This window comes from Pogona vitticeps, chromosome 5 (genome assembly GCF_051106095.1).
Source record: "Pogona vitticeps strain Pit_001003342236 chromosome 5, PviZW2.1, whole genome shotgun sequence".
Lineage (NCBI taxonomy): Eukaryota > Metazoa > Chordata > Lepidosauria > Squamata > Agamidae > Pogona > Pogona vitticeps.
The window spans coordinates 72220998-72237062 of NC_135787.1; the positions used below are offsets into that span (position 1 = coordinate 72220998).

General features: G+C 40.2%; 1 protein-coding gene across 6 annotated transcripts in view; it reads left to right on the top strand.

Moving 5' to 3' along the window:
- GABRG1 (gamma-aminobutyric acid type A receptor subunit gamma1) overlaps positions 1–16065 on the top strand; it is a 144749-nt gene that overhangs the window by 103123 nt on the left and 25561 nt on the right. For all 6 annotated transcript variants that reach the window (XR_013545843.1, XM_020806393.3, XM_078394708.1 and 3 more), the window contains 2 exons: positions 5274–5494; positions 11425–11507. Coding sequence is in view for 5 of the 6 variants with exons in the window: in XM_020806393.3 (XP_020662052.3) it covers positions 5274–5494; positions 11425–11507 (304 nt within the window). In the remaining variant the exon portion in view is untranslated. The remainder of the gene's footprint in view (positions 1–5273; positions 5495–11424; positions 11508–16065) is intronic.

Here is a 16065-nt window from a genome sequence, read left to right on the forward strand (position 1 = left end):
AAGAAAAAAAAGAAAACAAACAAATCCTGACGCCCCCTTTGCTCCCTCTTGTCTCTTCCTCTTCCCAGAAGGAAGCTTTCAAATTTTCCTCTCCTAAGATGGAAAGCACACCAGTGGTGTCCTAATATGTTTTACTTTTTAAAAAAATCCAAAAAACTTTGCTTCCTTCCTCTCCCCAGAGGACATTTTTAATTTTCCAGTATTGTGAAGTGGCTGTGCTGTCTGCTTAAGCTACTTGGGAAATTGAAACCAGATGGAAAATTGACAGCATGCCATCCGTTTTTTGTTTGATCCCAGTGATCGCACATGCTGGAAACGAATCAAAATGGAGCAATCCTACTATGGAATAACAAACTCTTATGAAGAAGGAATGGGAAGGAAATGCAGCTGGGATTTGGAGACAGGCAGCATAAGTGAAACTAAGAAGATTGTACATGCCAGGGTTTAAACAAAATGGTCTTACTCTTGCCTACATGTCTGAACAGAAGGAGTTAGATACAGACCAATAGAAAGGAAGCCCCTGCCACCTATGCACACCAACCTAACAGTTCTAAAGGACGGATACTGCAGGAAGGACTCAACAGGTAAATCTCAATGTTCAGGCACAATGGATTCATATTGCTCCATTATGTTTAATATCAAATATCCTTTTTCAGGTAATCTGAATGCCTTAGAAAAGTATTTCAGTATCTCTCACTTGAGCATCATAGGGAACACTGGAATCTTTATACAGAATGTATATGTGTTAATTCATTAACTTTCCACTAGGCAGAGGATTTTTCGATTTTATAGAATACAAAAAATTCTCCATTCTGGGTGTTCTTCCTTAGAAGGGCTTGGGAGAACAGAATTCCCCTTCTGATTCTCACAAAACAGAGTGAAGCTGATTAGACTGAGAGACAGAGACTAGGTTCACACAATGAGATTAATAGCTAAGTGAACAATCCAGATTTTCCGGGTGAGTAGGAGGACATGTCATATTTTTCTGCAACCTATGTTTGATCTAATGGGTTTGAATATGTTTATGAGTAATTGGTGGGAAAGGCCAGATGACTCATAAACTTGTTTGAAGTTGCTTATGGGTTCAAATGTGGGTTGCAGAGAAAATGTGAACTGTCATAGAAATCCTCCCACTACTGAGCACATGGCACTGTACCCTATAAGAAGGAGGAAGAGAGAGAGAGAGAGAGAGACCCTTCTCTCTGGAGTGCCGTCCCTCCCGCCAACCGCTGAGAAAGACAGCCAGACCCCACCAGTGCCCCCACCTCAGAAGACGAGACCTCCCGGACAGGAGCCAGGGAATTTGGAGGGAGATTTGAAAAGACTCATGATCACAGAATCCAGGACTATCTCGGCGGGTGTGGGAGAGAAAAGGCAGGAAATAGTGGAGGTGGGGTTAGGGGATATAAAAAGGGGGGAAGGAGAGTTACCGGTAGGCTAGAATTGGATCTGGGTGGAAGATCCATGGACAGGGAGGACAGAGAAACTGCGAGTCCCCAAGGAAGAAGCGGATGCTTGGAGGAGGCGTGAGTTAAAACCCAAGCCATCATACTGGGGTGAACGAGAGACTAAGGAGTGGAGGAAGAAGTTGAGTTAGGAAAGAGAGAGAGTGGAAAGAGAACGGAGGGAGAGGCTAGAATGGAGAATTTGGGAGAACCAACAGGGAGAGAGTTCCTGGAGTCCCATGGGAGACGGGGGAAACCCCCCCCCCAGGGAGTGTGACTGGGTGGACCTTCGAGAAGAGGACACAATCCCCCTACTGGAAGGAGAGGAGGGATTATTACTGAACACTGAAACCCCACCAGAGTGGCCCAGACCCTGGGATAGCCAGGGTAAAAACCCTTTCAAAGTTGATGACTGGAACCCCCCTTCAGACCTGTTGTCCAAAGGGGAGAATGTTTTGAGTGCTTTTGCTAACACCGGACTGTTATTAGATACCCCAATAAATGTTACCCCCATTTCTAAACCCAGAAGAGTGGGTGCGTTCTTTGAGAAAGAGTTGGAGCAAACGACTGAACCCTCACATACCCCTTATGGCACACTAGTTTACATATATTGTGCTGATTTAGTAATTATGATTTCGTAATACCTAGAGGATAGACTTAGGGAGATACAAGAGCTCAGTAACAGAGCACATGGAAATGTCCTCAGGTTCAGTTCCCAGTGACATCAAAAGCCTCATCCATTGATCCTGGAAAGTCACTGCAAGTCAAAATAAATAATAGAGATTTCCCAACTGTGTCAGCTCCTCAAGCTTTCAGTTATAAACCAGCTCCATCCTTTTTCAGCATTACTGTGTATGTAATTAAAAAAAACCACTCACCTTTAATTTGAATGTACCTATCCTTGCAACATGAATGTTTGTACTCATCTTACCTAAAATACATGGGACTTTGTATACAGTTGGGAAGCTGGAAATTGCTTTGCAAAATTCCAAAACAGGAAGAGACACTTAGCCAGAAGGATAAGTCTATTCTAATGCATTTACTAATCCAAAAGTCTGAATTAGCAGCCTTAGAAATGGAGATGATATGGACTCCTTTTATACCCCTTGGAGATGAGGTTCAGCTGGATGGACAATAGTATGAACTGGCAGAAGATGGCATCCTATGTAGCAATGGAAGGGAACCTTTGACTGATGTTTTAAACTTCAGGTCCCAGAAGCCTCAGACAGCAAGGTCAATGGTAAATGATTATGACACATGCAGTTTGAAACATCTAAAAGGCCATTATAATAAGTCCAGTATAAAACATAATATTTTTCCAGTGATTTAGCTATTTTTAGTAGTAGTTGTAGAAATGGACTGAACATAACAGGGGAACAACAGAAGCCATTACACTCTGGAAGGAACGGTAACTGTCAAATTCATATATAGAGGTAATTCAGCAATCACAGCAAGGCAGCTTAGTGACATCTCCTTGACTGATGTTATTCCTTTGATCTGCTACTACTGTATTAAAAACGTTAATCCAGCTATTTGAAAGAGGAACAATGTGGCCATGTCACGCCACAGGAATTTATCAGTTTATATGCATAAAATGCAGACATGGTTCCTGGAATTAGATGTCTAAAGTTAAGACTTTAGATCTGTAATTGAAGTGAGTTAATTTTTAAGATCTGTAATTGAACAGAGTTAATTTTTAAGAGCTTGGTATCATGCTGCTTTCATTAAAACACACACACACACACACACACACACACACACAGACACACATACAGACAGACAGACAGACACACACACACACACACACACACACACACACACACATATACACACACCAATATCAGCAGTTTCAATGAGCAGGGGTCCCTATAGTGTGCTACTTAGCTCAGTTTCCTCATACTGTAGAAATGCCTAATTATAATTTATAACTTAATACAGAAGGTGAAATCATGTCTCCACAAATCCCAGTAATCTTGAGATCACTTTTGTTACCATTTTCAAATGTACATTCAAGGGTTTTTTTAATGCAAAGCTAAGAGGTAAATGCAACAAACAGGTATACAGTCTTATATAACAGAAGGGAATTTGACTGGCTGCATTTTCTTTTTCGGAATACATATAGAGCTTGGGAAAAAATAGCTTTTTTGACAGGTGTCAAAATTCCGCCACACAACATGGTTAGCTTACTTCTGTTCGATGTGTGGAAAGATCTGCAAGAAGTGGTTGAAGGCCGATCTTGTGCTTTATTAATTGTTTTCATCTCAAACTGTATTGCACTCTTGGATGTGAGACATCACTATGCTCAATCCATTCATTGAGGTAGTAGTAGGAAGCCAGAGATGGCATGGAATGTGAGCATGACAAAGACTTGGTTTGGACACAATCCTATATGTAAAATTCATTGAGTGAACTGAAGTTTACTCCCAAGAGAGCATGTACAAATATGAATGTGACCAGATGGTTTGGTCCATATGGAGAACTGGGCAGCCATATGATATATGGGTGGTCACAAATCAACCTGTCCCATATCCTTGTCTACCCACACCTTTTGGTGTTCCTGTCAGGGGCTACTGTATTTGTGGTGCAGGTAAGACTAAAGCAAGCCAGCAAAGGGGATGCTTAAAAGATTTACATGACAAGTTGACTCCCTTCTGAGGTTTGTAAGGGAATCATTTGGGGGGCAGACCATCAAAATCAGAGAAGATGGGAAAATGCCCTCAAAATGTCAAAATATGTGTAACTTGGCATATGCAAATAGGACTTGCTTCTTTGCTGAGTATGGTAGTTCTCAGCAAGAAGTGAACAAACTTAATCTCTTGGAAAAAGGTAAAAAGGTCCCCTCCTATAATGATTGCCCACTCAGACTAAGCTATATGGGCTACTCTGCTTTTCTTGGTTCATGGACAAGTGGAGACAAGACTAAGTTAAATTGTATTGTAGCCACAGAGGTAAAAAATGATTGAAATAGCCCATGACCTGTAAGATTAGGGAAGTGTAGTCTAAGATGACTGGATAGCCCAGTGGTTTAGGTATCTGGCTGATGCTGGCAGTTCAATTCCCCACTGTGCCTCCTAGGATAAGAGCCAGCCTGTGTAGTCATGGGCAAGCTGTACAGTCCTAGGACACCTCCAGAATAAGGGAATGGTAAACCACCTCTAAGTATTCTCTATCTTCAAAACCCTGGAAAGGGTTGCCATAAGTCAGAATTGACTTGATAGCACACAGTACATATATAGTCTAAGGATTAAAATCAGGATTTACTAAAATCTGTAAAACTTGAATGTGCAAGAATGCTGTGTTCTGTTCCTTTCTGTGTTTCTCTCCCTCAGCCACATCCTCTGAGTATGTTTCCTTTTGTCCACTCTGCTCTCTCACTTTCTCTTTCTGTCAATAAAGGAGGCTGTAACATTGATGGTGCAACCCATCTTAAGTGGGTCAGTGAAGACCTATGTCCTAAATCACATCAATGGCCCTTGGTGACTGAGGTACATCCTCCTTTTGTATTCAGTGTAAGAAGAGATAGATACCATTTAGGATTTCTTTGGTACAGCATATTTAATAGTTTTTTTCGTGACTACTGCCAGAGCTCAAAAGCATTTCTGTTTGTCACTACAGCTTCCAGTATCCCCCAGCCAGAATGACCATTGGCTATCCTGCCTGGGAGATTCTAGGAATTGTCATCCAAAAAAAGTAACTTTCCTAACCTCTGCTACTATGTGAGTTACTGTGGTGGTGCAAATTATGGGATCTTATCCCAGGAGTTTTAGTATTGTTTTCTAGTCATCTTCATATTTTACACTGAAATTCTCTCTCTCTCTCTCTCTTTAGGAATATACTATAGACATCATTTTTGCTCAGACGTGGTACGACAGTCGCTTGAAATTTAATAGCACCATGAAGGTTCTTATGTTGAATAGCAATATGGTTGGAAAAATCTGGATTCCAGACACTTTCTTTCGAAACTCAAGGAAATCAGATGCCCATTGGATCACAACTCCAAACCGCTTACTCCGCATTTGGAGCGATGGACGAGTATTATATACCCTAAGGTAGGAATGTCTGCTCGAAAAAAGAGACACATTATTATTATATTCCTTCTTTTTCATTAATAATTGTTCACATACAGGCTTTTGAGTGTCTTATGACAGTATTTTCAACATGATCACACGTGTGCTTACTTGGAATTGGGTCCCATTTTATTCAGTGGACATTATTTCAAATAAGTGTGCATAGGATTATAGTATAAGTAAATAAGCACTTCTGAGCAAAATATCCCATCTAGAATTCTGATAGAACTACAGCAGGAAACCATTTCCAAAGCTATTTACATCCCTGACACAGAAGTTAATAACCTGGTTTTGTGTGTATTTCTGCAGAAGTAAATCTGAAGGTAAACTTAGAAGAAAATGAGGACATAGTCAAAGTTGAATCTTAGGGCTGATTCACAGAATTTAGTCATAGGACTAATTAAATTTTCTGACATTAGTGTCAGAATAAATGCTACAGGTGCTATCCTAGAATTAATGCTATGCTATGTCAACTTAATTCTACCTTTCATTGTCCAAATTATTTTCTCTAACTCTCATTTCTCTCAAACCATTGCTAAGCATATGGACAAACATGTCAGTCTTTACAAATATGACAAACCTGTCATTTATGCTTCTCTCCCTTTCCCATTTTTCCAATCTCAACTCCATAGCAACTTTAGATTGTCCAGTGATTTCTATTGAGGACATCACATGAGCATTCTTTAGACACCTGTGTAAGTGCATGCCTCATCCTTTCCTTTATTAGATACCACAGAGGTATGGATGTTTCCTCTTTCTTTTCCATAGCAACCCTTTCTTATTGAGCAGATTTTTTCCCTGGCTTCTAGCATCTTTGCAGGGCATCTCCAGGGAGAAAAGCAGCACTTGGGAAGTGCCAGGAAGGAAAGTGCCACAAGCAGTGGCAGTATGATTTTGACAGTTGGAATCCAGAAATAATTTTTTCCCCTTATCTCACCTGGAGGTGCAGAGGGAGCAAGATCCAAACGCCAGGGTTTTTGTTTTCCGATGTGTTTTTAAAGAAAGAAGAGGAATTAGATGTGGAGCCTACAAAAATACAGTGGACCCTCTACTTACGAAATTAATCCGTATTGGAATGGTGGCTGCAGGTCGAAAAGTCTGTAGGTCGAGGCTCCATTGACCTACAATGCATTGAAAACTGCTTAATCCCATAACCGGCCATTTTTGTTTCTATTTTGGTTTTTTTCTGGTCTGTAGGTCGATTCTACGGCTGCAAGTCGAACCTAAATTTTGCGGCCAGAAAAGTCTGTAACTCAAAAAGTCTGTAAGTTGAACCGTCTGTAAGTCGAGGGTCCACTGTATGCTGTAGTGTGGGAATCCTGTGGTTAGGGATTCCAGACACTTCATTCCTTTCTTTCTCTACATCTTTCTTAAATCCCAATACTTAGTCAGCATTCTGTGTTCAGTCTTCACTGAGGACTTAGCTCAAGCATCCTCAAGCGTTTCTTTCAAAAATACTTTGGGGGCATCTGAAAAACTAGGTCTTGTTTCAAGCCTCCTGATACCTCTGTCTGTGTATATAATACTGTGTTGGCTGTGTAAACTACAATCCTTATATCCCAAACATCAAAAACAGGAGAAATGAAGGGGGAAGTAGTAATGGGAATGCCTAGGAATTCTTAGGGACCTAAGGTTCTTAAGTACTGTTCTACAAATTAAACACTTCATTTATCTGAAGCATTTTTATCCCCCCACATTCTTTACCACCAGAGGCTCCCAAAATAGCTTACATATCAATATAAAACAAGAAAGATTGTGCTCATAGTTTTACAGTCTAATAGATATTTTATTTATTTTTATTTTATTTATTTAACTTATTTGCCGCCCACTCTACCCAAAGGTCTCTGGGTGGCTTAGATCAATTAAAATACAATAAAAAAGTTAAAACTATTAAAATACAATTAAAATATAGACTCTAAAAATTGCCATTAGGACCCACATATTTCAATTAAAGCCTTCTGGAACAGGAAGGTTTTGACCTGGTGCTGAAATGTCATCAGTGTCGGTGCCAGATGAATCTCAATTAGGATGGCGTTCCATAGTCTGGGGGCAGCTGCTGAAAAGGCCCTTTGTCTACAAGCCATCCCTCTTACCTCCTTGAGGGACGGCTCTTTCAAAAGGGCCCCCTGGCTAGATCTTAACTGCCAGCTAGGTTCATATGGAAGGAGGGGGTCCTTCAGGTATCCAGGGCCCAAAACGTTTGATATGACACAGAAGGAAAAAAAGGTCAAGAAAAAAAATCCAAAAAGCAAAGCTAGGCATTCACTCTCAAAGCTGTATTTCTTGAAATGAAAATATGGTGTGGAAAGAATCATGGGAGCGTGCTAGTAGAGATATGAGGGAAAAGGAGAGCCAGAGGTAGGTGGTCATTCAGGTGAGCTCACAGAATAGCTCTGTCTCTACTCTCCTTCTGCTTATGCCACATGAAATAGCTGCTGCAAGATAGTGTAAGCTTAATGTCTCTTCATTTTCAGTGTAATAGGATGGTTAATAAATGTTTTTAGCTGATTATATAGCGAATAGTTTTAAGCCATATATTTGTCAATGGGGAAGGAGATATAGATTGATTTGCCCAAGGTGATTACTGTGCAGGAAACAAAGCTGTGTTCAGATGATAGTGACTGAAGTTACAATAACAAGATCTGACAACACTTCAGGCTATTTGGTTCCACAACAACCTCTAGCGTCCTCCAGTTTCTGTGTGACACTCTTGCCATGGGACACCAAACTGACAATTCTCAGCTTGCTCCTTTGTTTCCAGCTTAATAATGTGCTCGTTCTTCTCCCCTAAGGCAGCCAGTTTCTGTACTGCTGGAATTGTACAATGTACTCATTTTTCAATGCTTCATCAGTAAAGGAGTAAATTTTGCAAAAGGGGCATTTAGGCAAAATAAGCATAGTTGTCAAGTGAGTGGCTACAAATAGCCTCCACCAAGGCTCAAAACAGGACATTTGATGGATGCCATTTTAACCAGCTAGTGTGATTTTCTTCTCTTCCACTGCAGTATTCCACAGGCTTCATAGATTTAAGGCCATTGAAACTAGCAGGACTTACAGCCTACTCTAATACACACTTGCTTGAAAGTTATCATGTGCAGTCAAAGTACAAGGCTTGCAGCCTCAAAGCTTATTTCAGTAGCATTGATTTCAGCCAGAATTAAACATACAATTAATCCTCTAGGCTGAGCTGACTATATAAGATACACTGTTAAGGAAGAAAAGTGGAAAGAAACATTTAAATATGTGTACTTGAGAACCTGGGAGCAGGATATGACTCAAAGTATGTTAACTTTAGGGAAAGTAGCCTATTACAAGTATGTTAGGAAGGTTGCTGTTACTTTTAAAAAGTAGTGTAGTAACTGGATTGATTTATTACTTATGGGTGTAAAAATCACAAAAAAATGATATTTGGGGGAGGATTTAGTCAAAGTTTCACAATTTTTGTATTTTTACTTGCATTGTCTAATAATCATAATAAGTATTTCAAACAGTACTAAAATAAATGGATAACTTTTTTCCTACTAATCCACCCCTTCTCTAAGGGATAGCATCAGTCTGAGGTGTGTCTGTTTTTTAAATATTGGTACATAACAGTTTTAAATATTATTTACCTTTTTAATATTATATTCCATTGTGTTTTAATTGAGTTTGACTATATTGTTTTCATTGACTGTGAACCACCTTGATTCCCTCCATTGAGAGACAGGCAACATATTGTTTCAGTAAAGAAATAAATAAAGTCAAGAGTGACATAACAAGTTACTATCTTATTAAAATATGAGTAATGGTGAAGTTGGATGGGGCCTATAAGGCCATCAAGTCCAACCCCCATGAATGTAATAATTACATTTTAAAAGTAGCTTTCTAAGCTCTGTAAAGTTTAAACTATGTTATCACTTGAGCATTTGTGGTTGCAAAGAAGCAGCTGGTGTTAGCAATCTTCCCTAAGTTTGCTTCAGTATACCTTTGGTTAATTTAAGCCTTCCTGATAAATGACTGGGGGAGGGGAAACTGATTAGAGGTATATACCCTGATGGATTTATTGTAACTCCTCATACAATATTCCAGGAAAGGTAGGAATAAACCATATAGTTAATGGGGGTTGTCTATGCTAGTTCAGACACTCTATAGGATGTAAGGCTTTTCCCCCAATTTTCTGTTCTCCTTCCCTCTCTCCCTGTTTTGAATCTCACCTGTAAGGTCCTGGAGGTTGTTTTTTGTGTGAAGATGTCTAATCAGAAGGATAATAATTTAACTACTTGAATTTAAGTCGAACCTTCATGCACTTCTACATATGCAATCTGTTTGTGAGTGATAATGCCCCCCCCAAAAAAAACCCCTCACCTTGTCTTGATCTTACTAAAGACAGATTAAGGGGCTTTTCCCATAATATTGGCTTTAACCAGCCACTTGGGATAACTGCTGTGTATGAGTGCTTCCAAATAACTCTGCAGAGTTTTACCAGGACCCTTTATCTTTAATGTTACCCCTGTTAGTCTCCTCACCTTCTTCTCAAACAACAAACAAACAAACAAACAAAGAAACAAACAAACAAACAAACAGAATTCTTATCTTGGTAGAAGAATAAATAGCTAGTTGTGAAGAAGAGAGGTCCCTCACTTCCTGTTGAGGGCATGGGGAATGGAAATGTACTCTTCCTTTTGAAATTGGCAAGGCCTCTTCAATGCACTCTGCCAGGAGTACCCATACTCAGATGAAGTAAGGAAAGAATGTGTTGCTCAGAAATGTGGTAGTGGGACTAGTTTGCATCTGGTTTGCATCTGGGATGGTCTTTTCCAGCTAGGGCTTCATAGTTCAAACTCCCCCAGTTGCCCATTTAGTGCTCTAAGTCTACAGTTTGAAATAAGGACCAGGAAGACTGTTGATATCCCCTAGAGAAGGTGTGGGCAAAATACATTCCACAATTGTGGCCCCAGCCTTTCCCCCACCAATGCCTTCCAGTGCCTTCCAAATGTTATTATGGTTTGTCATCAAAATCCAGTTGCAAAGTATTACATGTGTTGTTTACCTCAACAAAGCTTACCACAAGACCTTTTATCATTCTAACGTAAGGAGGAAACCTTTAAGTACCACTCTCTTTGTCAGTGTTTAACCAGCATTTCTCTTCCTTAATTCATGATTTATTTCAAGAGGATTCAGCCTTTTGCCATTTAAGAAGATCAATGCCCTCTTCTTTCAAGAGGCTTAATTGTTTATTTCAACAGGAAAGCTTTTAGATTCTTCCCAATGGACTCCAAGCTTTGCAGGGTTTTTTTGCAGGGCTGAAGAACTATTGGCTCCCATATGTTTTAGATTTCAACTTCCAGAAGCGCAGCCAGCAAGAATCTGGAAGTTGCAGTCCAAATTAGCTACAGGTTTTCCAACTCTGTCTTACTCTATATCCACACTCATATACAAAATTATCTTCTGGGAAAGAGAGAGGCCATCAAAGTTATTATGATCTCTGAACTTTTAAGCCAGACCTAGATGACACTGAAATAAAGTAAGACATCTGGAATTTAAGGTTTGGTGCATCTGGAGGGCACCAAGTTAGGTACGGTTGATGTACATGAACATGCAACACAGGGAAATTATATTTCATAATAATATCAACTTAAGGAGCGCCAACATTTTTATGAGTAGATCTAGATGCATGTTTCTTCATCTCTCAAAAGTCAATTTTTCATGCTCTGACTACACATATCTTCCTCCATGAGGCCATTTGATAGTTGTGTAGCACTTGTGATAGCTAATCCATACATTAATTATGCATTGTAGTTTGTGATATCCCTTAGGAAGTCTGGCATTGAAGGGAAACACTTTTATATCTTATTTAAGATGTCTGATTGCTTCACTGTACTCTAAGAACTTCTTCCCTAACTCTCTTCCTCCTCCCCCCCCCTTCTGCTTAGGTTGACAATTAATGCTGAATGTTATCTTCAACTTCATAACTTTCCTATGGATGAACATTCCTGTCCGCTGGAGTTTTCAAGCTGTAGGTGGTAAAAAAGTTAATATATTTTTCTTATTTTAAGTTCTACCTTATTGATTAAGAGGCTGCAACAGGATGGTTATACATCTTGCTGGAAATAGCATGGTCTCCTAGGTATCTCATATTGCTTCTTTCCAGTTTAGATAGAAAAAGTGACATTGGATAATACCTCATTTAAGGGCTTTTATCCATAATACATGTTAAGAAGGTCTACCGAGGGAAGCCTTTAATATAGAAGCTATACAGTAACTAAGTAAATAAAAAATTAAAATTATTATTTTTTAAATGATGCATGGAGGGCAAGATCTCCAGGGTTTAGACCACAAACCTAACGAGCCCCAGACATTATGGTTAATGCCGAGAATTAGAGAGTTTTAGTTCAAAATATCTGAAATATTCAAAGTTCTCCAGTTCTTTTGGTATCGGATATTGAGAACCTGGTCTAGACTTTGTTCATGGACAATAGAGTAGAGGACTTGTTAAAGATGTGAACCCAAACTGTGGATTTAGGAGCTCAGATACAGAAACTGACTTGACACAGATTCTCACTTGAAGGACACAAACAGCCAAGCTGGAAATGAGCAGATTTACTCACTGCACTGGCATGGCCCTGAGCCAAGGAGACATATCTGGGGCGTGTATGTGCTATTGGATAATTCAGGTGTTTTCACAACAAAATGGGAGATAGCTATTGGCCAGGTTTCTCTACCTACGAAATGATCAAAGAAGCCCTATAGAACTACATGCAAACATGGTGTTCTGTGTGCAAGTCACATGCTCTGACATTGAGAAGCTGCCCCTATACACACACATATGATGCCTGAAATATTTACTCAGAACAGTTGAGATTTGTCTAGTGGTGAAGTGAACTGAGGCTGACAAAAGCCCATACAAATACTGTAAATGTGAATCAACAAGAAGGAAAGTAGCAATGTAACCTATATACAAATGAGAAAGTATTTGGTCATCTGGCAGCCGATCCATGCTATAGACAAGCAGCTCTGCGTTATGTTTGTTCATTAGAAATACATCCCACTTTCATCTATGGAAATTACTTCCATATGTGGATGCAATTGGCTGTAGCCCTAAACGAATTTAGAAGTACAGTGGTGCCTCGCATAGCGAACGCTTCGCTGTGCGATGAAACCACATAACGAAGGGTCCCAGGCCATCGCTGGAGCGTTCGCTCAGCGATGGTCCCTATGGGCTTTTTTCGCTATGCGATGATCGCGCGGACGCGATCAAAGCATAGTGAACAGCTGATTAGCGGTTCCAAAATGGCCGCCGCTAAAACAAAATGGCGACCGCTGTTTTGCCTCGCTAACGAGGCATCCAAAATGGCCGCTGCAATGGAGGAAACTCGCACAACAGTGAGTTTTAAGTCCATAGGAACGTATTAAATCAGTTTTAATATGTTCCTATGGGCTTTTTTGTTTCACTTAGCGATGGATTCGCTGAGCGAGGGTTAATCCAGAACGGATTAACCTCGCTAAGCGAGGCACCACTGTATTTCTCTCTTCCCAGATAAACTGAAGAAGGTTTCCTGTAGTTCTGTAGGAGGAGGAGGAATGGGATATCTTGGATGTTTAATAATCAATCCTCAGCATTTCATCAAAGTACTATTTCTTGGTTTCCCTGGAGAACATCTATTTGTTAATGTAGATGAGAGCTAAAGGTCAAATTAGCTAATATAGATAGTGCTTCTTTGCAAAGTGTTAGTTTTCCAGAAAGGCACATAGGGGCAAAAAAAAAAACGTTTACCAGCTATTGGGTTCTGAGCTGTCAGGAAAGAGATCTTGGTGTGCTGGTGGACAGCTTGATGAAAGTGTCAACCCAGTGCGTGGCGGTAGTGAAGATGGCCAGTTCCATGCTAGGGATCATTAAAAAGGGGATTGAAAATAAAGCAGCCAACATTATAATGCCATTGTACAAAATGCTGTTAAGGAGAATACCTGGAGTATTGCGTACGGCTCTGGTTGCTGCACCTCAAAAAAGACATGGTGGAACTGGAAAAGGTACAGAAGAGAGCGATTAAAATGATGACTGGGCTGGGGCACCTCCCTTATGAGGAAAGGCTTCAGCATTTGGGGCTCCTTAGTCTAGAGAAAAGGCACCTGAGGGGGGACATGAATGAGATGTATAAAATTATGCAGGGGATGGATAAAGTGGACAGAGGGAAGCTCTTTTCCCTTTCACACAATACCAGAACCAGGGGACATCCACTCAAATTGAATGTTGGGAGAGTGAGAAGAGACAAAACAAAATATTTATTTGCCCAGCATGTTGTTTGTGGAACTCCTTGCCACAGGATATGGTGATGGCATCCGGCCTAGATGCCTTTGAAAGGCGATTGGATAAATTCCTGGAAGAAAAGTCCATCACAGGTTATAAACCATGATGGAGATCTTCAGGCTTAAAAGGAAGCTACCTCAAAATGCCAGATGCAGGGGAGCGGTATCAGGAGAAAAGATCTGTATCTAGTTGTCTCGTGTGCTCCCAGAGGCACCTGGTGGGGCCGCTGTGAGATACAGGAAGCTGGACTAGATGGCCCCTTGGCCTGATCCAGCAGGGCTCTTCTTACGTTCTTACATAAAGGGGATTCCTTAAGAGTTTCATGTCTGAGCTATCAGACTTGTAAATGAAGCTTGTGTTTACTTCCTAATGGCCAAACACAAGACAAAGTAAGCAAAACAGCAAAAGGTGCAACACTACTTAAGTCAAAGCATACTGACTTAATATGACTTGTGGATTAACTTGGAGGAAATGTTTTCTGCTTTGAACTATGCCAAGGACAGATGGACTACAACTATGAGCTGTCACTAATGATCTATTTCATGTTGTAGCATGATTATCTATTTATATAAAACAACAGCAAGATTATTCTGAATAGATTGTGGTTGGGTCTCATGAGCACACTATTAGAACTGCTTTCACCAACATAATACTTCCCAGACATTTTCGAGCTTTAGTGACTTTCTGAATTACACCCAATATTACAAACTGTAATAAGCATAGAAAATTAATTTGCTCACAAGGACATAAGACTATAAGGAGGAGAATAAAACAATGACTAGATCTAAACAGTTTCTTCCCAAGTGTTAAACTTAATAGGCGATGAAACCAACCACTGTGAAAGTAATTTATTGCTTCATTTTTACTTCCATATTTCAGCTGAAAGTCTGACTCTGTTCTTTCCAAAGACTTTTTAGCTACACTGTTTTAATGGTGGGTGCACTGCATTCATAAGCAGAAACCCAAAGAGAAAACTTGTATTCTGTTCTTCTTCAAGGTTCTTCTTATGAGGTGTTTAAAATTGTAATGATAACCAATAATACGAATTGTTTGTACCTAGTGTGTTAAAACAGGTACAGTGGTGCCTCACTTAATGACATTAATTCATTCCAGCAAAGTCGCTGTAGAGCGAAAACGTCGTAAAGCGAAATTAAAAAACCAATTGAAACGCATTAAAACCCGGTTAATGCGTTCCAATGGGCTAAAAACTCACCAACCAGCGAAGATCCTCCATAAAACAGCCATTTTCGGTGCCTATATAGTGAGAATCCATCCCTAAGCACAGCGGGGAGCCATTTTGAGCACCTGGTGGCCATTTTGAAAACCTGACGATCAGCTTTTTTGATCATCGTAATGCGAAGAATCAGTTGCTGAAGCAGGGAACCGATCTTCGCAAAGCAAAAAAAACCCATTTAGACCATCGTTTTGCAATTGCGATCGCAAAAACATCATCGTGAAGCAGATTTGTCGTAATGCGGGGTAATTGTTAAGCAGGGCACGACTGTACTTGCAAACTTTTACTGAGAAGAGTTGAATTCTCTAGCCCCATTCAGAAATTCCTCTCCCCATGTCCATGAATGCATGGAGAGGACCTGCCCAGTTGGTCCCATTCCCATCCACACCATCTCTGACCAGATGCTCAGATAGGGAAGCCTACGTGTTTTCAGCTGAATCCACAGAAGTTTGAGCCCCATGTGACTGGAGATCCCATATATGTGGAGGAGGCTATAAGCATTTAGCTGTAGGCACACAAACTCCAGTGTCAAATTGTAAGTGAAACATGTAGAGGAGAAGCCATCAGTTTGGGGTTGACCAGAAGAAATTGCCCTTGTTTCCTCTATGTATGCATGGTCATGAATGTTTGGAGGGCAATTTCTGAGCATGGCTCAATACTTGTTTAATTTGTGTAAACTAAAACTTTTGCTTAGTTTGCATAATACTGCTGCTTCTTACTAGTTCCTTAATTTTTGGGGTTTTCTTTGCTATCCCTTCTGTTGACTACTGGAAATTTCATTGTGTGGCTTCCTTGGCTGCTGCATTTTAATCACAGTGTGGAAACATAATCCTCCCAAATTCTATTGCAACAGGAAGTCAAGAGTCAGTTAGGGGTTGTGTTGTGTTGTCTGAAAAGTAGCCTCATTTACCTCTCCACATTTTCCATTCAAGTGAACTGGTTTGTTTGGTACCCAGTTGGCCAATTGCTGTACGTATCTAGTGGTGTAACTGAATCTTGGGGGCAGTCGGGGGCCTTATAGCCAAATATCAGCAG